Raw genomic sequence first — 24,890 nt, forward strand, 5'->3', positions numbered from 1 at the left:
TATCTCTGATGTGGAGGGTGGACAATTTAAAATAAATTTATTATTGTTTAACAAAAAAAGAGAAATAAATAAAAAATATCTCTGAAATAACTAAATCACTAATTTTTTGAGGTATAGTAAGCAAATCACATTATATTCATTATCTCTTAACAACCTCGATCACATCCCGATCTACTGTAATGGTGTCTCCCTTCTCTCCTCTTGCCCTCCATCATGGATGGTGTCTCATGCCCTTATCATGAATGTGTCGATCACAGCTAGTTTTTGGTATGTAGAAATGACATAACCCAAAGTCAAGGTAACAGTTAGTCTAAGTAGGTGTTCTGCAGGGTTCAAAGTTCCATTAGGGCTCCTTATTATGATGATGTCAAGAAAAGGAAGGGATTATTTTTGTTTCTCCTCACAGGTGAATTTGAAGGATGAGGATGTTCCACCCATGCCCTCATGCGGCGTGCTCACAACCTCACTCGAACAGATGATGAAAGTGTCATCTTCATAACGATACCAAATGGGTGAATGCCTTTGGAGGGACAAGATGGCATACATCTCCAATTCTTCCATCACTGTGTTAGCTACGGCAGTGTCAAAAACCTGCTCGCTATACGTTCCGCCAAAGACAAAATAGGTACAAGATAGGCACGTTCTGAGGACATCACATACATCTTTGGCCTATTTCCAGCATCCGTCCTCCATTAGCCACAATCCAGCCATCTCAACGGCCGAGGCTGTGGCCACATTGGTGAACAAGGACATTACAGCAAAGGATACCAGTTTCGTGTGGATGGATTGTCATGCATTTCAGTTGCTCCTCAAACTTGATCCTCTCACGTACTCCTTGCTCAGGTTTTTCTGTGAGGTCTGTTAACTTAGCCTTGTAATTGTTTTCTGCTTATTCGAGGGCATGTTGAAAGAGACCACTCCTCATAAAGGTGAGCACAGTTATTCTGTACCGCAGTCCAAAATATTGAGTTATTTGATACGCTCGAGGTTGGAGCACTCATCCTAGATTGTCATACTACTCCTGAATGAAAATCATGATGACATCTTCAATGCTAGGGGATGGCAACCTTTCAGAAGTTATTCAATACGTTACCATAGACCAGTACTCGGAAATATAGGAAACAAGCTGTTCTTACCATACCTCTTTCTAATTTTTTTTTTTTTTTTTTTTTTGGTATACCTTCGATTTCCTCCCACACTTGAGTCTTTTTTTGAGTATTTTGAGTGTCTCGACAGTTGAGTCCTTTGTTGAGAAGATACAAATGTTTACTCATTTTATTTTTAGTGGTTGTCACATTTGCCTTCATGATGTTTGCAGGGTGCGAATGGCAAGCGGGGACACCCAGGGTCTGCAGGAGTGCAAGGCCTGAAGGTGAAAACATCAAAAGCAGATATGACACTAATATTTTGCAATTCATAGTGACTGTAAATACTGTATTTAACAGCAAATTCAGTACAAAGTGAAGGTCGAATACATCTTAAACAAAATGGAATCGCCTTGCTATAATGCTTGATGAGCACTACTCAGTCATTCTCATGGCATATAATCTGAACCTTTACTTGATTGTCAGGTTACTGTTCAAAGCAGAATGTCTGTGCCTTAAAATGGAGATGAATTAATAACTTACTTTTGAGTATCCCTATCGGGCTAAGCCTCACTGGCGACTTGGTCATTTGTGCAGCCAAGAGAGCCCTTTTGTAAAGGTTTACTGAGCAGCTTAGCCACAGGGAGCTAACCCAGCCATGACAAGAAACTCCGAGTAGAAATGAAAACACCAGGTGTCAGAAACTTTCGGAATGACATTATTGCTCTTTTGTACACAATATATGTGCAACTCATCTTCAAAAGGAAAAGCTTCGAAATAAGTATTGATTTTCAACCATGAGATTCAATATGAAACTAAACTGTATTCCATACTTAACAGAACAGTACAGGACAATCGTACATTTAAGTTGATTAAATTAAAGCAATTTTAGCTTCTATCAATGTGTAAAGAATTTGCAATAATATACACAACAAGAAGGGCACTCAGTAGAGTGCATACCTCCGCCACGTAATTTATGATCCACACCAACATATCAGGCCCAATACATTTTTGGAATATCATGCTATATATTGTTTTCGACCTCATCTCTCAATGGTGAAGAATCACTTTTAAAATGAAATAATTCTCGTATCCAGATCCGGATTGGATCTTCACCAAAATCAAATCAATCCGTCGAGGTCACACACCAAACATGTCCACCAAGTTTCGTCCAAATCCGTCAACAACTTTTTGAGATATCGTGCTCCATATTAGTTTAGCCCCATCTCTCAATGGTGAAGAATCACTTTAAAAAATTATCGGATCAAGATCCAGATCTTCACCAAAATTGAATCCATTATTCCTTCTTACACATCCAACGTGTACACCAAGTTTCGTCCGCATCAGTCTGCAACTTTTTTGAGATATCACGCTATATATCATTTTTGGCCCTATCTCTCAATGGTGAAGAATCACTTAAATATTTTTCGTCGTCTTATCCGGTTCTGGATCTTCAGCAAAATCTAACCAGTTCGTACTTGTCACATACCCAACCTGTCCACCAAATTTCATCTGGATCCGTCCCCAACTTTTTGAGATATCCTGCACGTGCTTGCGCACGCTCTGACGGGATGGCTTAGGGATATGCACATTAGTCTCAAAGCTATCTGGCCTGGGTTTGAATCCTAGCGCAGTTATAAAACTGTCATTTCAGTGTTTTACAGGCAGGGTGATTCATCAATGGCATGTGTCCCTTGATGAACGTTGAACAGGTGTCCCATCTGCCGACATTAGTAAGTGAACATTAAAGATCCCACAGTGTCCTTCACAAAGAGTAGGAAAGCCATTTCTGGCACCATAGCCAAACTACAAATTCCTGCACCAACTACCGCTGGGAGAGGGATGGCAAACCACCCAGCATGATGCTGGTCTAGAAACTGCTTCGGCAAAACCAACGCTCTGTAACACAAGGTATGGTACACTGGATCGGATATATATATATATATATATATATATATATATATATATATATATATATATATATATATATATATATATATATATATATATATATATATATATATATATATATATACAGTCATGCGCCACTTAACGACGGGGTTATGTTCTGAGAAACACGTCGTTAAGCGACGTTGTCATTGTGCGAACATCATTTTTTTTTTCATTTTCGTTTTTGAACATCGTACTTACACAAACCTAGACACCTAGGCTGTATGGTGTAGCCTATTGCTCCTCGGATACAAACCTGTGCAGCATGTTATTGTAATGAATACTGTCGGCAATTGTAACACACATCAAAGAGACAGAAGACATGTTAGCTTTACCTTTGTGCTGTTCATGACGGCCATCGGTGTTGTTAGCAGCAGCTTACAATCTCCTCTCGTATCGATTGTAGAAAGGTGAATAATTAGCCTTTGGATTTTATAAATCCGTAATCATTGCATCGATGTTATAATTTACAAATATAGAAACGAACACCTGTCAGTTGTGATATATTTTCGGAACAGTGCGATTGTTTTAACAACATAAATAGCTTCACTAAAAATAAATTTGTGTTTTACTTGATGAACAACAACAACGACTTATTCGTGGAATTCTTCAATTCAAAGGTAATTTACTTGCTAGAAGGTAAACGTGCAAACATTGGTTCAGTTTGAAAGCCGATTTCCTTGAATCCCGATTTAGCACGACCCTGCTTTTTTAGCGATGACATTTTATGGACCTCAACGATCGCATTATAACAGGGCCACACTGTCGTTTATTATCATTATGAGGTATTATGTTCTGTAGAGTGTACATTATTGTATGTGCTATTTTTATACGAGGCTACATCACTCTGAGATAGGAATATTTCAGCAACATATTTTTTTCATTTTTTTATTTATTTTTTTTCATAGCTGGCAGACCCGTCGTATATGCGATCCGTTGTTGCCCGGAACGTCGTTAAGCGGCACATGACTATATATATATATATATATATATATATATATATATATATATATATATATATATATATATATATATATATATATATATATATATATATATATATATATATATATATTCCTTCCCAATTACAGAATGAAAAACTAGAGGGGGAGCACTCGGGAGAGTGCAAAACCTCCGCCGCCAATACTGCTGGGTCACTCAAGTGAACCTTATATCTTATTCATTAAATATGTCAACAGTGCTGAGAGTTATAGTTCTTTTCTCCAACATTTTGGGGGGGTGGGGGTTGGAAATCACTTAAAACATGTAAAAATGCAAAAAAAAAAATCGAAATTTTGTTGAAAAGTTGCAAAAAAAAAAAATTTTCTCTCAATTTTTTTTGGGGGGGTGGAAATCACTTAAAACATGTAGGAATGCAAAAAAATTCTTTTTGGGGGGGGGTTGGAAATCAGTTAAAACATGTAAAAATGCAAAAAATAATTTTTCTCAAACAATTTTTTTTGGGGGGGTTGGAAATCACTTAAAACATGTGGAAATGCAAAAAAAAAAATTTGGGGGGGGGTAACAATTTTTGGGGGGTTGGAAATCACTTAAATCATGTAGAAATGCAAAAAAAATTTCTCTAAATTTTTTGGGGGAGGGGTAACAATTTTTTTGGGGGGGTTTGGAAATCACTTAAAACATGTAGAAATGAAAAAAAATCTTTTTGGGGGGGTGGTAAAAAAAAAATTGGGGGGGGGGGAGTTGGAAATCACTTAAAACATGTAGAAATGCAAAAAAAAAAAAACTTTTTTTTTTCTCCAACAATTTATTTTTTTGGGGGGGGGGACCAAGTCCAAAATTTAATGGCATAATCCTTGGACCATACCTAACCCCCCCCCCCCCACCAAGTTTCGTCAAAATCCGTCAAGGAGTTTTTCTGTAATACTGTTCACAAACAAACAAACAGAAAGGGGTGAAAACAGTAACCTCCATCCATCTTCGAAGATGGCGGAGGTTAACAACTTTGGCCCATTTTTGACTATTGCCTCAGTGTTAAAAAGGGTGTTGGACATGTTGGGCACAACCAATTTGGATAAATCTCATCATTCCTCGAACTCTTTGAATATCCCATGTAGGAAAAGATCTATATGATACATTCCATCTGAGCAATTGCAAATAATTTCCCTGAAATCCAAGATGTTCATCACATTTCTATGAGATGTCATGAAAAATCCTGGCAGATTTTATAAAGACAGCATCGCACATAAATAGCACTGAGTTGTCGTTGTTGTTATTATTATTAATGTGATACCATATATATATATATATATATATATATATATATATATATATATATATATATATATATATATATATATATATATATATATATATGTGTATCAACATCGTTTTTTTCATGTCCCGGAGTGTTTATAAGCTAGTGGGAGTCAAAGGGTTTTTACGATAAACGTGATCAATTTGTTGTGTTTTAACGCCACCTATTGAGTGTTATCAGGAATGAAGCAATGGTAATGACTAAAAGGTTGACTGACCATTCCTTGTTAAATATAAATCGTGGTGTATTTTCAGTCTTCATTGAATGCTATTACGTTTTGTTATCCTCGGGCCATAGAAATATCCCCAGGGATGGTTTGTAAGATCTCTGTAAGGCTCTTTATCATTCCCGTTGCTACAATGATAACTGCTGCAATTTCAGATCTCTTCAGCTTCCAAGATCTTTTAACTTCATTTTTGAAGTTTTGTTATTTTGTCATGTTTTTTGATTTCTGTGTTGTTTAGGCTAAAATGGCTGGGTACTGAAACCTCAATTAGCAATGTCTTCTTTTCTTTTTTTTGTACTCCAGTACTATATCAGTTTGCAAAGCTTTTTCTATGTTCACCTTCGATAGGATCATCAGGTATAAATGAGCGTTACTTTCTTGTTGTCAATTATCATTTCTGGTTGATGTTTCCATTAGTTTTCTGGTTCATATCATTTCATAACATTTTGGCACTTTGGTGGAAAATATACAAAGGCTTCATCAACATCAAAATATTGGTTGTTTTCTCCATTTACGGGTTTGAGGAGTGGAACAAAGTCTCTCCAGGACTCAAAGTATCCACCTTCGCTTCGGTAAGCCAACACAGTTCATGGACCAAACTGTTCAACTTTGTTGTTCTCAGAGTTTTGTACCGAGGGCTCTTTTCAGGATCGTCACTGAACCGCGGACTGCCTCCAATTGTACTTTGTTTGTGGTAATTTTCCCGGGGATGGTTTTTTTAATTCTCAGTGAGGTTCTTCTTTGTTATTCCTGTTGCTCAAATTATTACTGGTGGTGCAATTTTGAAGCTCTTCAGCTTCCAAGATCTCTTGATCTCATTTTTGAGGTCGTGATATTTGGTTATTTTCTTGATTTCTGCATTATTTAAGCCGAAATCGCTGGGTACTGATATCTCAATCAGTAATGTTGTCTTTTACTTTTTGTTCCTGAGAACGATGTCCAGTCGCAAGGCTTCGTTTCCTTTGTTCACGCCCGATGGGATCATCAGGTCGTACATAATCATGACACGTACGAAGAGTAGGCAAGTTTCCACCCCTTTCCAAATTCCTTCCCAACTTTCTTGGATATATATATATATATATATATATATATATATATATATATATATATATATATATATATATATATATATATATATATATATATATATATATAAAGCCAGGTGTTGGCACAGTGGTTAGGGCAGCGGCTTGGGATCCAAAAGGTCCTGAGTTCAAGCCCCGTTGGGCCACTGAATTAATACACCAGGGGGTTGACTCAGCCTGTCATCCTTCCAAGGTCGGCGAAATGAGTACCAGTATACTGGGCCGGTGTATACCCCGGTTAAAATAGGTGTACCATATCCCTGTGTCGTAAGAGGCGACCAGGGTTGCGTCAGGAAGGGCATCCGGCGTAAAACATGTGCCAAATCACTATGCGGATCATACGGATGATCCGCTGTGGCAACCCCGAACGGGAGCAGCTGAAAGAAGAAGATATATATATATATATATATATATATATATATATATATATATATATATATATATATATATATATATATATATATATATATATATATATATATACGTACATACATACATACATATATATCTTCTTCTTTCGGCTGCTCCCGTTATATATATATATATATATATATATATATATATATATATATATATATATATATATATATATATATATATATATATATATATATATATATATATATATATATATATATAACGGGAGCAGCCGAAAGAAGAAGATATATATATGTATGTATGTATATGTATATGTATATATGTATATATATATATATATATATATATATATATATATATATATATATATATATATATATATATATATATATATATATATATCTTCTTCTTTCGGCTGCTCCCGTTATATATATATATAATTTCAATCAAATGTTAGTTCTGGCCAGACACAACCATTTTTCAGAAAGGTTCAAAAGTAGGTTGTCATGCCTCCTACCTTCTGTACATAAAAGTTTCTAGTCACTATTTCAGCTGGTGCCGTAATCATATTGTTCTGGTCAATCACTTAAAATGGATTTGGAGTTTGAATTTGTGAATGAATGGATGTAAGTGAAGCCAGTAAATGGCTGTAGTCATGTGATAGGTTGATTGAGGAGGTGAATAGATATGTAATTGAACATAAATATGATGCAATTGTTCGTGGAGAAAGGCTCTGCTCTTCTGCTTTAAGGTCCTTTACATTCACCATTTTGTTGTGTCGATTGTTTTGTCCAAGGGGAATAAAGGTCAGACAGGGATGCGGGGATTGCCGGGAGAAAGAGGATTTTCAGTAAGTACCTAATTTGCCTTTCAACCACCAAATTGCATTCTCAGCACAGCAAGGCCCACTACTCGAATGTTTAGTCTTCTGTTTCACTCTCAAATATAACTGACTGTTCAACATGCATTTGCTTGTGGATTTGACATTTTTTCTTCAATTAGAACCCGACCTTTCAAGGGTTTCAAATAATTATCTCTTAATGAATAACCTTGTGATTTATCTTGTGTTGTCTAAAGTACATTTTGGTTCATTCTTCTTTAGGGTGCTCCAGGCATACCAGGAGCATCTGGACCCCCTGGACCACAAGGACCAATCGTAAGTCACTCATTAACTCCAGTCCTCGGTTAAACAAGCTATCTCTCCAAAATGCACTTTATCCCACCTCTATTTGTAAATTTGCAACATCTACACAGATGTCTAAATCTACATAAGGCTGTGGCTCATTTATTAAACTCAATGTGGAAAAAACTTCCAGCTTTCGGATTATATGATACAACATGAGCACATATCAAATAGAACAGCAGTAGAAAATTAATTGCAATGACATTCACAAACGTATTCCATTTGCCAATGCTCCATGTAGAGAATAATGAATATCCCATATTTCCCCATCATTAAAAGAATAAGCTACCAAATACTATTGTCAAAAACTTGAATAACGCCAGGCATTTTTAATTTCTTTTCTTTTTTTTTACAAAATCTTAGCCTTGTAGTGGAGCTGTCACACACACACACACACACACACACACACACACACACACACACACACACACACACACACACACACACACATCTTACAAACGTGGACATAAAGAAGAATACACAAGACAGAACTGCGAGACAAGGAAATATGGGACTATTAGACAAAACAAACACAGCCACTGAGCTTGGGGGAAATTTTGCATTTCCCAGGGCACTCTGCACACCAGCGACGTCACAACAATGGAGCCGCCTTTCTCACCGCACACAGCGGGGAATTTCCAAAGGAAGAATTTCCTCCTCCTCATGGATGCCAACCTATGAGGATTGTCCTTGATTTTGTCCTTTTAAATACTGAGCGTCAAGCAAAGAAGCAGTATGTGCCATTTTTAGTTTTAAGTCTGACTTGGCCGGGATTTGAACAGCCGACCTCCCAGATTTGGAGGTCCCTCCTAGATTCCCAGATGCTCCAACCATTACATCACCAATTCTGGTGAAAGATTCAGAAAAACATCTTCAAAAATAGTTTTTCAACAACCCATGCCACATTCTCTTCGTACTGCACATGTTGTGGCTGCATCTCCAGAAGCGAAGGGTGTTTGTCTCTCTCTCTCTCTCTCTCTCTCTCTCTCTCTCTCTCTCTCTCTCTCTCTCTCTGTCTCCCTCTCTCTCTCTCTCTCTCTCGCTCTCTCTCTCTCTCTCTCTCTCTCTCTCTCTCTCTCTCTCTATCTCTCTATCTCTCTATCTCTCTATCTCTCTATCTCTCTATCTCTCTATCTCTCTATCTCTCTATCTCTCTATCTCTCTATCTCTCTATCTCTCTATCTCTCTATCTCTCTATCTCTCTATCTCTCTATCTCATTCTCTCTCTCTCTCATAATACACATTTGAAATGTTTTTGTTATATCATACTATAATGGAGTTTTTGTTGAAATACACCACCCAAATACAGGGATGAGCAATTTGTGTAATAAATGAACTTGTTTGTGCATAAATTCAGTTTTAGCCTGAGTTTTCAAGGCCGATTAGTGTGAAAATACAAAAGGATCGCCCATCATCAGCAATGGGTAAATAGGAACTACTCCATTTTGTGACATCCATTTATTAGATTACAAATGGTGAAGCTGAATCTGCAAATGCACAAGAATATAACTGTTATTACCTTTACCAATGTTCGTGTTCACACATTACTCTCTATCTCCCTCCAAGTCATTGTGATGGACAAGGAACAAGGACTGATATATTATGAGAACCCCCCCATCCACTTTCTCAACAATCCTCTGGAAGAAGTCTTTTCTTTCAAGCTTCTGGGTCTCACTATTTGCCATGACCTTTCCTGGGAAAGTCACATTTCCAACCTCGCCTCAAAAGCCAGTCGCCGACTGGGAATCCTCCGTCGTGCAAAGTCCTTCCTCGGCCCTCTTGAGCTCCTGACCACTTACAAAGCTTTTGTCCGTATCCTGATGGAGTACTGCTCTCCCCTCTGGGCTGGTGCTCCTGCCTCCCACCTTTCTCGGCTTCACGCTGTCGAAACCAGGTAAGGGCATTTAAGATAATCGGCATCTCCCGCAATGAAGCTGAGTCTTTGGGCCTCTCACTCAATCACCGCAGGTTGGTCGGTGGTCTTTCTGTCTTCTACCGACTCCTCTCCAGCCTTACCGCCCCCCCTGCTCTCCCTGCGATTTGTCCCCACCACATTTCCACAGGGCGCTCAAGGTCCGCCAACAACCCCCTTCTGGTAAAACTACCAAAATCACGAATCACTGCTCATCTTCACTCTTTCATTCCTCTTTTTTCCCACCTTTGGAATAAACTTCCTCACTCTATTCTTTCCCATTCTTCCCTCCAGGCTTTCAAAACAGCTGTTCACCACCACCTCTTATCTTCCCCCATCCAAATCCTCGATCTTTTCTACCCCCGATAATCCACCCAAGCCCACTTCCTTCAATTCCACTGCTTTCCTTCCTGAAAGTCCCTGTAATGTCCATCTTCTCTTCGCCATGTTCCCCGTCCCATCCCCATCCCTCTCCCTTCCACAGTTCACCTAATGTGTCTGTTCCCCACTGTTTTGTCCCTTCCACTCCCGCCTCTCTTGTCTCATGCCTCCTTGCTGTGAGTTGTGTGTTAGCTCTCATACGAGCCTCGACCAAGGTATACAAAAAAAAAAATTGTACCTGATGTGTAAACGTAACTGAACGAAATGAGAGTTTATATGGATGTGTAACAAGAAGAGAAATAAACCGTGCGATCATGTGGGGTGGACTACCCATCATGCAAGACATGGACCGGGGGATTATTCTGCCCCAAACACGACCCTGGTCATGTTGTAGTCACCCGATATTTGCCATGCAGGTGGACGCCGAGTACACGAGCTTCTAGTACCGGTGACTGGAGTGGCAGGTGTTTTGACCTGTGAGGCAGGTGCTCGTAAATGCGAGGTGTTGGGTGGTGTCCTATAGTCCAAAGACATCGAGTCGTCGTTCATCATTGGTGGGTCCTGGTATGCAGGAGTATCGCCAGGGGGAGTTGGTGACGATGGCCCCATGAGGTCTGTGGAGGGTGGCGTTGTTTGATCCGATGTTGAAGTGGTTAGATGGTTGTCCTGTTTGCACTGGAGCTCTGGACCATGGTGATAGAGGTCATGTATGATGGAGTGATGTGGAGCCCGAGTGTGGACTGGGACATATTTCCGGAGAAATTTCCTGTTGCGGAGCGTCGCTCGCCCTGAACCGTCGACACGTAGGACATATTGGTTGTGCTGGCGGAATTCAATCACTGTGCCTGTTTTGTCCCATTTGCGCGGATTGTGGCCAATCTGATTTTGGATGCGGACGTGGTCTCCAACAGTGAGTGGTGGTGGCCTTCTTGTGTGCTCTGACCACCGTTCAGCAACTTTCATGTGGTGGTTGCGGAGAGCAGCTTCTGGGTTGGCTGAAGTGTCTCTCCATGTTTCATGGGGTCTGTATCTGCCTGGGAGGATAGGTATGAAGTCCTTTATCGGCCTGCCAAACACGCACATGGCGGGGGAAAGCTTTGTGTCCTTATCAGGACATTTCCTGTATTGCAGGATCGCATGCTGGAATGAATCTGTGTCCGGCTCACCATGTTGTCAGTGATCATCCGCTTCACGGTTTTGACTCCAACTTCTGCCCAGCAGTTACTATGGGGAAACGCAATAGATTATAGGCGGTGGTGGACTCCCTAGTTCAGTAGGAATTGACGAGTATTGCCAGCGATGAATTCAGGGCCACCGTCGGAAGAGAATTCATCAGGTATGCCGTAGGTGATGAAGCAGTGAGGCAGGGAATCCACCAAGCCAGACTAACCTCCCAAAGCCCTCTCAACGATGGGCCAATTGGAGTATCTATCAACGATGAGCAAGTAATGAAAGCCCTTGTATTGAAAGTAATCAGCGCATATGCATTGGAACGGGTAGTCTGGAAGGATCTGGTTCATGGGTGGTGTGCTGGGTTGTGAGGGAGCCATGCGGTTGCAGTGGTTGCAATTGTTCCTGACGTATTTGATTGCAGGGGTGATTCCAGGCCAGAACACAGACAATTCAGCTCTGACAATCATGGATGATACGCTTTGATGTGCAGCATGAAGAGCTTCCAGGCAGTCCTATCGGAGGGACGGTGGGATGACGATGCGATTCTTGTAGGTGATTACTCCATCCACGGTATGTAGGTGATCCCGGTGTTGGTGGTATTCTTGGAGTGTCGATGGGATATCTTGACGAGAGATCGGCATGCCTGATTCGATGATGTTCACCAACCTGTTCATATTCTCATCACTACTAGTAGCCAATCGAAACTTGTTCCAGGTGATGGTCTCGAGTGTTTTGAGGGATGAAACTGCAGCGGTGTGCGATGAGGATGAATCAGTGTTTGATGTCTCGATGCAACGTATGCCAGCAAGGAAGTTTTGCCGTACTGTAGGGTAAGGAATAGTGTTGTCACTCTGGGGCGTAGATGCATTGGATGATATGTCATCTGTCAGGTGCATTTCTCGGGATTGTTGTCGCCTGTAGGGTGGCGGGAAATGTTGTCCGCCGCTCTGTTCTTTACACCAGGGACATGGACCATGTTAAACATGTAGCGAAGTGTTTTTTCTTTGAGGTTCTGGAGTCGGTTGTTTGGGATTTCATCGAGTGATCTGTCACCAAAGTGCTTGAGAAGCGGTTTATGGTCGACCACGATAGTGAGATCCTTGCATCCCAGGACAAAATAGCGAGCTTTGTCCAATATGTCAGCCACGGCTAAGGCTTCCCCTTCAATAGGGGCATAACGAGATTCTGCTGATTGCGTGAAACGACTTCCGACTCGTGTGATCTTCCATCCTGTGGGACAGCAGAACAGGGTGGTTGATTGACATGAGCAATGTTTCTGGAAGAGCCAGAATCCAATGCCGACTTTCGACCAATCTGTGGCAAGGCATGTTGGTCTAGACTTGTCGAATATCTGTATGCCAGACTCAATCTCATTGACAATGACCTTCTTAGATTCATGAAACAGTTCGTTCAGGCGGTCGTCCCAGGCGAATGTGGTGCCAGGCTTGAGGAAGGCTCGAAAAGGTAGCATGCGCTCTGTCATACTGAATGCATATGAAACTTGACTTACCAGCCCAAACCATGAGCGGATATCCGTGATGTTTCTGGGCAGAGGGAATTCCATGATAGCCTGTTGGAATCGTTTGCATGGCTGAACGCTATCCTGTGTGATCTGGAATCCAACGAACTCCACAGTCTCCTGGCCAAATACGAACTTCTCTGGATTGAGGGTGATGCCATTTCGTCTACAGATATTCAGCCACTTACAAGCCTGGAAGAAACTTTCTTCTAGGTTGTCAACCCATAGTGGAGTGTCATCTATGCACTTTGTTTTGTTTGGAAAGTCAGAGGCTATCTCATCAAAACGCCTTGAGTATCCATAGCCACAGGCGATATACCCTTGTGGAGCGGTACGGTAGCGGTACCTGCCCCAGGGTGTGATGGAGGTCGTGAGGTGTCTGTCACCTTCTTCCAGTGGAATGCTGTGATATCCATTCCATGCATCAAATACTGTCTTCAGTGTTCCTGAGGGTACAGACCGTGCTTGGTGGAAGAGTGATTGTGTGTGATGGGTTTCGCGTGTAGCGTGGCAGTTCAGAGGTTGCATGTCTACGGTACGACGAGGTTTGCCATTTTTCTGAGCACACACAACCATACGGTGGCACCACGTAACTGGTTCTCCGATTGGGACAGGTTGGGGAACACCTAGCCTAACGTCGCGATCCAATCCAGCTTTGACTTCATCCTGCCAGTGGATGGGGACTGGTACTGGTGTGTGGTGGGCCATGGGTGTAGCATCTGGGTTGATCATGAGATGTAGTGGTGGTCCATCCATCATTGGGAGGGGTTGATGCTCACAGGTATTAAAAGTGCTTGATCTGTAGTGATCCAGGAGGAATTGATGAAGTCTCTCACGGTTCGCTGACGTGGCTGGGAAAGGCAACTTTGTGGGCATTGGTGGTGGCTTCTCCCGAGGAGGGCAGTCACATTCAGATGTAAGTCAATTGTCATTTCTGGGTAGGGGGTCTAGTACATCTGAGGTGGCGTGGACTGTGTCTCTGTCTATCTCACCAGCTGTAGGGAAGGTGTCGGTGATCATGCCCAGACTGATACATGCATCTCAACTGAGGAAGAACTTGTCTGAACTGTCAGTGATGTAGGTAATCTGTCAAGTCTCCAGGTTGCTGCCATCTTTGTCTTCGCCTGATATCCTGAGAATGACTGCACCGATGATTTTGATCCCCTTGTTGTTGGCAGCGTGCATTCTGATTGTGACTGGGATGAGGTCTTTGGTCTTGAAGCCAAGGCCAGAGATAGCTTTCATGCCAGCCAAACAGCTTTGACAACCAGTATCCGCCATACAAGTGATGCATTTGGACTTGGTCTTGGTGTAGAGCTTGTATCCTAGGTGCTTGTAATCAACCTGGAATGCTCCGATCATCAGTTTAATGAATGGTTGGGGCTTTGATGATTTCCGGATACAGGTGTCAGACAGATGGTTGTACAGGTGGTGGTCCAGGCTCATAGGTTTGGGGAATGTTGCATCAGTTGCGACTGTGCACAGGGAATCAAACACGGCACCTTCTGATTCGTTAGCGTTGGCCTTGGTGGTTGATTTGTTCTTGTTTTTGCACACATGATCGAAGTGATTGGTCTTCCCACAATGCACGCATGTATGACCATAGGTGGGGCACTCCTTCTTTCTGAACTTGGCGAGAGATCGGTGCCCGTGTCCTTTCTTTCCGCAGTAGTAGCACTGCTCTGACTTGTCTGTTGTTTTGCGATCATCGTCATGGTAGCCTCTTAGCGTCTCATTCTTGTGACGTCGGTAGGAGCTGCTGGTGGCATCCATCCCATGTGATTGTGACTGGAAGAGGCGTGAGGCTGAGTGTTTGCCAGATTCTTTAGCTTCGAAAAACTGGTAGATTTCTTCAAGTTTCATGTTCTGGTTACGGTCACCCATTAGGTCGAGTTGAATGTCCTGGTCAATGAGCCCACAGGTTACAGAGTCTCATAGGACCGGTTCTGTGTAATGCACATCTTGATTGCAGTGAGGGCATTGAATGATGAGTTTACATACACCTTCTTGACCAAGGAGACGTGCCCCGAATGATCTGATGGGTTCGTCGTGGTCCTGATGCATATAATGTAGTGTAGCGCGAGCAACCATGATGTTCTCTTCTCTCACTGCAAGTCGCTTGATAGCCTTCAGGACATCGTCCTTTGAGTTGTTCGTGAGTGTGCCGTCAGCATTGCGAGTCAAGTCTTTTCTTAATTTGTCATCACAACATTCCAGCAGTTGGATGACCTTGTCTTTGCCTGTCACTTTGGTTGCATCTGCATAGTCGGACCATCGCGATTGGAAATAGGCCCATTCCTCACTTGTCCCAGCGGATGAGATAGTGGGACGTTTCACCTGCTCAACTTTAGCTGTAATGATGTTGACATTGGCAGCTGTGTGAGTTGTGGCATGAGTCGTGATGAGCGCCACAGCCAAGACTGCTTCAACATTGGGGGTGGAGTACTCGCAGTCAGTGATAGGACAGTTTACGGTGGGCATCCTGGGGGTTGGTTGTCTCAGTGGTGATGTTCAATGCTCAACTTCATCATAAATAGGAACTACTCCATTTTGTGACATCCGTTTATTAGATTACAAATGATGAAGCTGAATCTGCAAATACACAAGAATATAACTGTTATTACCTTTACCAATGTTCGTGTTCATACATTACTCTCTAATGGGCATCGTTTTGCTTCATGTATGTAATCCGGATTACAGCGTTCTTTTGTTTATACACTACCCAAATAATGGGACAAGCCACTTGTGTAATAAATGAAGGTTTTTGTGCATAAATTCGGTTTTAGCCTGAGTTTTCAGGGCTGAATCGTGTGAAAATACAAAAGGGTCACTTGTCATTTTGACAGGCATTTCTGCTCGTTACCTCTACCACTAAAAGTGGAAGGAGGTCATGTTATCACCCTTGTCTATCTGTGAACAGGATATCTCAAAAAGTAATCGATGAAGTTGTGCAAAACTTGGTGGACAGGTTGGGTGTGTGACAGAATAAGTCGATTAGATTTTGGTGAAGGCGGGGGATGCAGATCCGGCCTATCAGTGGGATACAAAATGTAAACTGTTCAGCCTGGCAGATGTAGAGTATGCTCTCTACCGAGTGTCATTCTTGTATTCCTAATGTGACATCCAGGCCCACCAAGAGGGCATGGTGACCATGGGAATTTCAATGTGGCCCAATGTCTCGAAGAGGCCCCTGAAGACAGAAAAAACATACTTAAACCGTCAATTAATACACAAGGATTTCAAAATTAAAATTAATAAGTAACAACACCAGTCATCTGTCCTGCACAGGACCATTTGCACTGTGCTCATCACCACATCAAACGAGAACTCTGGAAACGAGAGTGAGTAGTGTGTGCTATTTAGACTTATTAGGGTTGAATTGTGATTAACAATAAGCACGTTGGCGCCAACACTGTTGACAAACTATAAGGCCATACGTATTTGTAGCACATTTTGCATTATGATGTCCTTTAACTGGATGAATCCATCTGTTACTTTTATCAGTGAAGCGGCTATTTTGTTTGGTTATCAAGTGATCGCAATATGGACTTGTCATAATGCTCTTCTCCAATTGGCTGATGAATTTCTTATTGGTTTGACTTTTTCGTGACTTAGGAATGAAGGTTGATTGAGAGAGGGGGTGGGGGAGAAATCCTTCACTGGGGCCCAGGAAGGCCCTCAATTAACTTGGTATCACACACATTATTTGGAAATATAAAGTAATGTTTTTTTTATCAAAGTAATGAGCCCATTACTTTTCCGATCCAACCCCACCTTCAAGTTATAAATGAGAACAATACATCACAGCCAGTTTTTATACTTTCATATGAATCTCTTACATGATTAGGGAAGAATATACAGGTCCGGTATTTGATGCCTGTGAATTGACTGCTTCACGACAAACTATTGCCCTCTGCATACATTCCTGGTACAAAGCACACCCCAGCATTCAACTCACAAACAACTGTGTGTAGCCTGCTGGGGTATTATTTTTAATTGCTCCTCCAGAAGTAAAACAATATTATTTCAATAAAAACTATATTTCAGGATTCATATCTCTGGACAACAGGGGAGGCCAACGACCAGCATCTGTGGAGTTAAGAATTATTGCATGAATTTCACCATAGAACCATCCCCATGTATTGTATGGCATGAGTCAGGCTGCCACCTCATAACGTGTGACGATTCGGTCAAATGCTTCATGTATAATCCCTTGAGAAGAGGAATTGACCAGTCCAACTGCCATAGTTCTTCCTGCCATTCCCATGCAGAGTGCCTTACTTCAGACCACTCCCTTCCTGAAAGCACTGCTGCGATGCCCAGTAGCATTTGACCGACTTGTCATATGCAGGATGCATGTCCAGTTCACTCCTTGCCTCACAGCCAATGATGTGCATCGATGGCAATCGTGGTCACCGACATGAACCAATCAGAGTGACCACCCGTGAGCATAAATTGCTGCAATCTTTATTTCAAATATCCTTGCAATGGTCCAGATAAGTGCAAGGTGAAAAGCTTTGAGATGTCGATTCTTTTCTCAACAATTTTGGGATACTTTAATTTTACTTTATGGATTTACTTTATCTTTCGCTAAAATATTTATTAAGTGAGAATGTTCTGATAAATTATTTAATTGGTCGATGTCAATTCCTATTAAAGGACAGTGAGACCAAACATGATGTCATCAGTCAAACTGTATTATTCTTCATATCCATGGGTGTGCAGTTCAAATTTTGAATGATGTTGAAAGTATCTTATATATTATTTCCGAGTTTGTCGTTTCGTGTCGCGCTATCTTAGACTTTGTTCTGCGCTCGAGTAACGTGATATTCGGCTTACATTATCTCAAAGACCGTATGAGGTGCATGGTACAAAAAAAGTAAATAAAATGGTTCTGAAACAGTGAAATCGTATTCCACTTACTGCATTAAAGTAAAATTACTACTGATACTCTGCATCAGTTCCTTTCTCAAACACACCCACCCCAACATGTCGCACAGAGCACGGGTTATGCGAGTTTCATTATTAAATATATGTTTGGTCATATAAGTTATTTTGGGACAGTTAGAGTTTTCTTCTCTAAGGAAAAATACTTTATGTTCACATCTTCAATTTGAGGGTCAAGTAGCAAAGACAAAAGCTAGCCACAATACCATCACAATAACTCTATCTTTTGTTAATCTGTCCCCAAGGGCCTTCTTGGACCTATTGGTACACCTGGGCTTTCAGGAACACCAGGAATCAAGGTAACGTTTTAGATGTTTACATTCTAAAAGAGTTTAATATCAGGCATGAACCAAAGATGTGAGCAAGAGCTGCTCAGTTTATAATATGCCAAATGAATGCATTCTTCAGCATAACTTGTGAGAATAATTGTATTACCCTTTAATGACCAATTATCCTCAAAGGTGAAGGCAAATGCAGCCATTTTAACCACAGATATTCCTGATGCTCTCGTTTATAAACTACCAGGAAGCACCTCTCGTGCACCCACATTTTAGGCTACCAAAGGATTAACCAATTTTGGGTAATTTTGATGCGAAGAGAGAAGGCAAATGAAATTTCTCATGCATCTCTCAAAGGAAAACACAATTCTTTGTTGGAATAATAAAAGCTCTCATTCGAAGAAAAGTTGATATTGCAATAATGACTCCTTTCCTGCACACAGGAAAGTAAAGTGTTTTCATATTTATTAAGTCATAAAACTCCCACTTATTAGCTCACCTGGAATGTAGCTCTGGGGAGCTTATGGGATGGCGCGTCGTCCATCTGTCCACAAACATTTGCAACCTCTTCTCTGAAACTACACATACAATTTTGATGAAACTTCACCACAACCTTCATCACCTGTGATGTACCGAAGTTTGTTCACAGCATAAGAAAACAAATAAATAAATAAATAAATTTGGGTCTACAGGGGGTTTCCCCCCTTCAAAGTAGGTATTTAATTTCTTCTTGGAAACTACACACATTATTTTGATGAACCTTGACCACAGCTTTCATCAACTGCGATGTACCAAAGTTTGTTCACGGCATTAGAAAAAGTGGGGTCTAAGGGGTTTTACGGAGAGTGGGGGAGTTGCCCCCCAAAATAGGTATTTTCTCTCTTCTCAGAAACCACACACACAATTTTGATGAAACTTGACCACAACCTTCATCACCCATGATGCACAAAAGTTTGTTCACTGCATTAAAAAAAATCCATTGGAATTTACTTTATTTTTCATTACATATTTTGTGAGTCATCCATGCCAACCAGTGGTTCCCTGGTTATCTTGTCCAGCCGCTACCAGGTGAGCGCCCAGGGATATTGCCCCTATTTTTTTTAATGTTCCCAAGGAGAAACCTCACCTTACACTTTGTTACTGAACCAGCTGCACTCACCAGTATGTTTGATAATCAAGACATCCTAAAATAAATATGGGTTATGAGATTAAAAATCAGAATGAATTGCCTTGTTTAGGAACCATGCATATATTTTTTGGCACGAGCCCAAAACACACAGGAATTTTACCTTTTTAAGTCAGAGGTTCTAAATTCTTTCGCAAGAAATGTTATGCATTAACATAAGGGCCTGTGCAGCACACCTTGATCAGCTGTGTGTGAAATGATAATTTGAAGCTTGTATTTTACAGGGGAAAAGTGGTTTGAGGGGTACACCTGGCAACTCTGGTCCCACGGGTCCTCCTGGGTTGCCAGGTGAACGTGGACCTCCTGGGCTATCTCGTCCTGGAAAGCCAGTGAGTAAGCATTTGTTTCAAAACTACTTTCAAACACACAGATCAAACACTCAAATGTCTATGACTCCAGATGTCTGAAAGTGAAATACCATCTTTAATTAATTTATTAAACATTTCAGAAAAATGCATGCACAGAAGTTTTCTAGAGATTGATATAATAATTGTGATTTTTAAATGTTTATTGCTATATTAATAATTGAAAATAAACAGCATTTATATTTTCATCAAATCAAAATTTATTATGAGCATAAACGAATATTGAGCATATTTTTAAAAAATTCAAACTTCATTGAATCTTCAAACTCCTGCAGGTAATAAGGCCCAAATAAAACAAAATCCTGTGTAATCACAAAAGTGAAGCAATGCACAGAGAACCTTCAGAGCATCAACTACTAATATCAAAAAGTGCAGAGCATTTAGACCCTCCACTTATTGATATGTGATTACTGTAAAGAAATTCCTCACTCTGGGCTTCAATATCCACATGGTTGTGTAAAAGGCCCACCCCTAACATATGACATCTGGACATTTAGAATCATAAGCTTTAAATCTTATACAAACTAAAATACAAAAATGTTGCATCAAATACACTGAAGGTCTTACATTGGAAAAATACTCTGAAGGTCTTACATTTCACTTCCAATGTTGGTCTTGCATTGAATAACACTCGACTCGCCCTTTACCCCACACTTAAGAAACAAATGGTATATCGTCATCTGATGCAAGTCTGACACAGTCTTCATGCATCCAGACATTGTGTTTGGCCACCTGTGCATCTTCTTTACACACATGTCCTGAACATCTGTTAGGCCTTATTACCCATCAATTTGATGTCATCATCAGATATTGTTAAGTCATGAATTGATGCCATCAGTAGCCTCTCATTAAGCAACAATTAATGTCCCACAGTCATTACATCTTGTGAATAACTTCATAAAAGCCTCTTCTAAGTGTTACCATTTTCAAGAATCGCTACATAAAGGAATCGACAAACTTCATTCAGCTCCAAAAACAACAAAGGTACATCGTTAGAGACTGTTAAACAGTCGACGGTGCTTCCGTTTCCCTCACTACATTATTTTTTTTAACATATGAGGTAGGTGTCAGCTCACAGAAGAGCTAAACATTTTTTGGTAAAAGTGGAGAACCAGCATGTAACCAGAGAGTTGGTGTCAAAGCCACCCAATGCTCGCCTGTTTATTCATTTATCGTTTTTAATAGACTAGTCTAATAATATTTTTTATAAAGCATTGCAGTGAAGTCTGATCCAAATAATTTTAAAGCAATATATGTATTTGTATATTGTAATCAGTGAACGAGTACACATTAAATGAATGGCAAGCGTCTAGTATAAACAGGCGAGCATTGGGTGGCTTTGACACCATCTTAGGTTGAAATTAAAAAAAATCATTTGTTAATTTCAACTTCACGACACCAATAGTATACCCCAAAGGAACCTCCATGCCAAATATCAGCATCCTAGTACACATATTAAATGAATGGCAAGCTTCTAAATAACTTGCACCAAAAACTTTAACATTTTCATGCTCACGCTGACGCTGATGCTAACGCTGACGCTAATGCTCACGCTCACACGGGGGTATCGCTATAGCTCTCTGTTCTTCGAACAGGCGAGCTAAAAATGACTATTTTAGATCCATCCACCTTCATGGTTAACGCTTTCATGCTTTTGTCTGTTAACAACAACTATGTTATATGTTGTGAAATAGTACAACTATTCCCCACATTGCCTTATTACATGTAGAACATGAGGAAGACCAAATGTGGAATGACTTCAATAAATTTCCAGCAGTTGTACCTGTTAGTTAAACATCACCAGAAACAAGAACGTCCACCTATGATACTCATTTGCAGTTTTTAGATACATTATAAAGTGTAGCCGATCATAAAGTTTTTGTTTGTAAACAAAAATTTGTGAAAAAAAAAATTTGTAAACATTCATAGAAGCAAATTAAACAACCCCTTTGGTGAAATTTTATTGTTGCTCCAAACAAGGGTGAATGCTCGAAATCTCAGCTTCTTGCTTCTCATGGCAGTTAGCATACTTTGATCAGTGTTCTGTTGATTCCATCCATATTGTTCTGCCTGTTTGCCAATGTAGGGCGACATGAGCCTTCACAAGCAAGAATAGTTATTCATTCTACAATTTTTATTTAGTTGGTGACTTTACAGCCTTATTTGTCAGTAGATTAATGTGGCTTGATAATTTTTACCTTTGATGAATGTTGATTTCATTTATAATTTAATTCTCTGACTACAGGGTGCTGATGGAAGACCTGGCTCTCCTGGGCCTCCAGGTTTACTGGTAAGCCTTTACATCAACATCAATCATTAAAATACTTCAGTAGAGTCTCTGTATAAAGAACAGATTTGTTTTGTGTAGTGGCCATTAAATGAAAAATTTGTGACTCCAGAGAGTGTGGAGTTCCACTTACCCTTCCCTCCCACCGACCTCTCCCCCACTTTTTTCAAGGCAAAAACAAATGAACAAGGAGAGAAAAAAATACAAAAAGGGAGCTTGCAATTGTGCTACAATTGATGGAAAGCGAATGTATTCTGTTTTTGTACCTTGATACTATTTAATGCCATTAAAGCTTGTCACAATTGGAGTCTTATCAGATAGCCATGTTTACATTTCTGCTTTGCTTTCTGAAGTCTGGTGTAGGCTTAATGGTTAAGGTGGCTGGCTTAAGGTCTTAGTTTGAGTCCCTGTCGTGCTGTTACATAACACCAGGTGGTTTCACTCATCCTGTCATCCTTCCGAGTTCAGCAAAATTAGTACCAGTTTCATGTGAAGAATGAGCCGTTTTGGTGTCCTGCATCAGAGTGGCAACCCATCCAGGTTTGTGCCCCCAAGCCAATGGAAAACTGACTCAGCAGCCCGATTTGACTGAAGACATGAATAGAGTGGTTCTTCTTCTTCTTCTTCTTCTTCCTATTCTTCTTCTTCTTCTTCTTCTTCTTCTTCTTCTTCTTCTTCTTCTTCTTCTTCTTCTTCTTCTTCTTCTTCTTCTTCTTCTTCTTCATGGCTTTCTAAGATTAAAACCACAGTACCCCTCTCATGTCTTGTGAGATTTTAATCAAAAAGATATGAATATATCACGTATCTTTATCAATTAGCTACAGTGTTTCTGGACTTTCAGTGATGTCATACTTTCAGTGATTTCCCACTTTATTGAGAAAGGGGAAAAAAATCCTAAAATTCTCACAATTCCCCAATCTTAATTCTGAGGTTTGCTTTGAGATATAATGATCATATTTAAGTAGGTTGTCCATTGCTAGGAGATGATGAGACACCCAGGTTTATCACCCATCCAATGAATGGCACACTTTGTGATGCAATACCCTGCCTGAGAAGCACAGTTTATACTCAGGTCAGAAATTAAACCCATATGAGACAACTGCATATCAAGTGTGCTACTTCTACACCAACCTTAACCGAGACCAGCATATCGATGGGTTTTTTTATACCAATGTCTCTTCCATGTTACGAAAATGTCCTGTGTTGATATAAGGATACAGCACCTGTCATTTATTAAATTCCAGGGTTGACTTCACAGTGACCTGTCCTGTTCATGTGATTGTACATTTGATTTATCATGTCGTATAAAATGGCAGTTTGTTCATGTTCATGGCATCCGGGATGTTAAGAGGGTCATCTATATAATTAATCACGATTTTTCAGAGTTCAGTGTAACAAATCATTGTTATAATAACCAGTCTTCATAAAATATGTTCATCGACAAAAAAACCTTCCTTCGAAAAAGAAACGACAGTACGTTTGTTTGTTTTTTTTGCAAACGTTTTTCTTTTGCAATCCAATGATGCATATGAGCAATTAATTAATTAATCATCTCCCATCCATCCATTGGGACCATACTCTGTGCACAGCGTTGGTGCTGCCGAAGCAGTCTCCTGGGATATTGGGTGCACTCCTGGACGGGTCGCCACTCCATCACAGTATACCAGCATGCTGACACTCATTTTGCCGACCTCAGAAGAATGACAGGCTGAGTCAATCCCACCTGGTATTTACTCACCAGCTGGCTGGGATTTGAACTCAGGATCCGATGATCCCAAACCCACCACCCTAACCATCAAGCCAACACCAAGCATAACCATCTCCTGACAATATTCAAATTTGTTTTGTGTAGTTATTGCTCATGCCCCAGCAGTAGCGATCACACGTTAGTATTGCGATAATCTCTTCTGTGGGTTTGTCTGTCGGAAAAATAACTGAACAATTATGGAAGCTAGAATCCCCAAATTTGGCATAGACTTTCGTATTGTGAATGTCTCGGACAAGTTCAACTTTAAGCTCACAAAGAAAATATAAAATAAAAATCAGCAAAGGATTACATTTACTCACACGGTGGCCATGCAACAGCATAGGTTAGTGCCATCTGGGGCGGTATTTCACGAACATAAAACAACGGCGTGAGTCAGCACCTCCCTTGAGTGCATTCTATGTACTATTAATATTGACTTTTTCTATTTTGTGTTTTTCACAGGACAACTTAAATAGCAGATCCCATGTCTTCGTTCAACTGATCCTTAATTGCTATACATAAATATGTATTGATTATTTAAAATAAATGGCACTCACATTTCAAAAACTCAGTACTACTGTCCAAGAATTGACCAGAAAATTATGACATCTGATGGTTTACAACCTTAAATGAAAAAATGCACATTGTGTTCATTGTTTTGTTTTGAAATGCCATGGGCCATTTCTTGCATGTTTTCCAGGGTGAGACCGGCTTGCCAGGAATTCCTGGGCAACCGGGAGAGAAAATTACTGCAACTGTTGGAGCTCCTGGACGTCGGGTAAGTTTTGCAAACACTATGAGAATGAGACACAGGGTATCCGTCGTAAGGCCAACAACCTTAAAATTAATATCATCATGTGCTATTATACCTGATTGTACTTGTATGTTGAATTGTTAAGTGTCGATAAAA

The 24,890-nt window shown here is 40.4% G+C and overlaps 1 protein-coding gene and 1 pseudogene across 4 annotated transcripts in view; one reads left to right on the forward strand and one right to left on the reverse strand.

Moving 5' to 3' along the window:
- Window positions 1-24,890, forward strand: part of COL22A1 (collagen type XXII alpha 1 chain) — a 287,830-nt gene that overhangs the window by 155,637 nt on the left and 107,303 nt on the right. For all 4 annotated transcript variants that reach the window (XM_085895736.1, XM_085895737.1, XM_085895738.1 and 1 more), the window contains 7 exons: window positions 1,319-1,372; window positions 7,799-7,852; window positions 8,105-8,158; window positions 18,363-18,416; window positions 19,806-19,910; window positions 22,192-22,236; window positions 24,681-24,758. In XM_085895736.1, coding sequence (XP_085751862.1) covers window positions 1,319-1,372; window positions 7,799-7,852; window positions 8,105-8,158; window positions 18,363-18,416; window positions 19,806-19,910; window positions 22,192-22,236; window positions 24,681-24,758 — 444 coding nt within the window. The remainder of the gene's footprint in view (window positions 1-1,318; window positions 1,373-7,798; window positions 7,853-8,104; window positions 8,159-18,362; window positions 18,417-19,805; window positions 19,911-22,191; window positions 22,237-24,680; window positions 24,759-24,890) is intronic.
- On the reverse strand, window positions 14,152-16,012 carry LOC147020426 (uncharacterized; annotated as a pseudogene).

Source organism: Eptatretus burgeri, chromosome 9 (assembly GCF_056783735.1).
Source record: "Eptatretus burgeri isolate ZD-2024b chromosome 9, Ebu_testis_v1, whole genome shotgun sequence".
NCBI classification, from domain to species: Eukaryota; Metazoa; Chordata; class Myxini; order Myxiniformes; family Myxinidae; genus Eptatretus; species Eptatretus burgeri.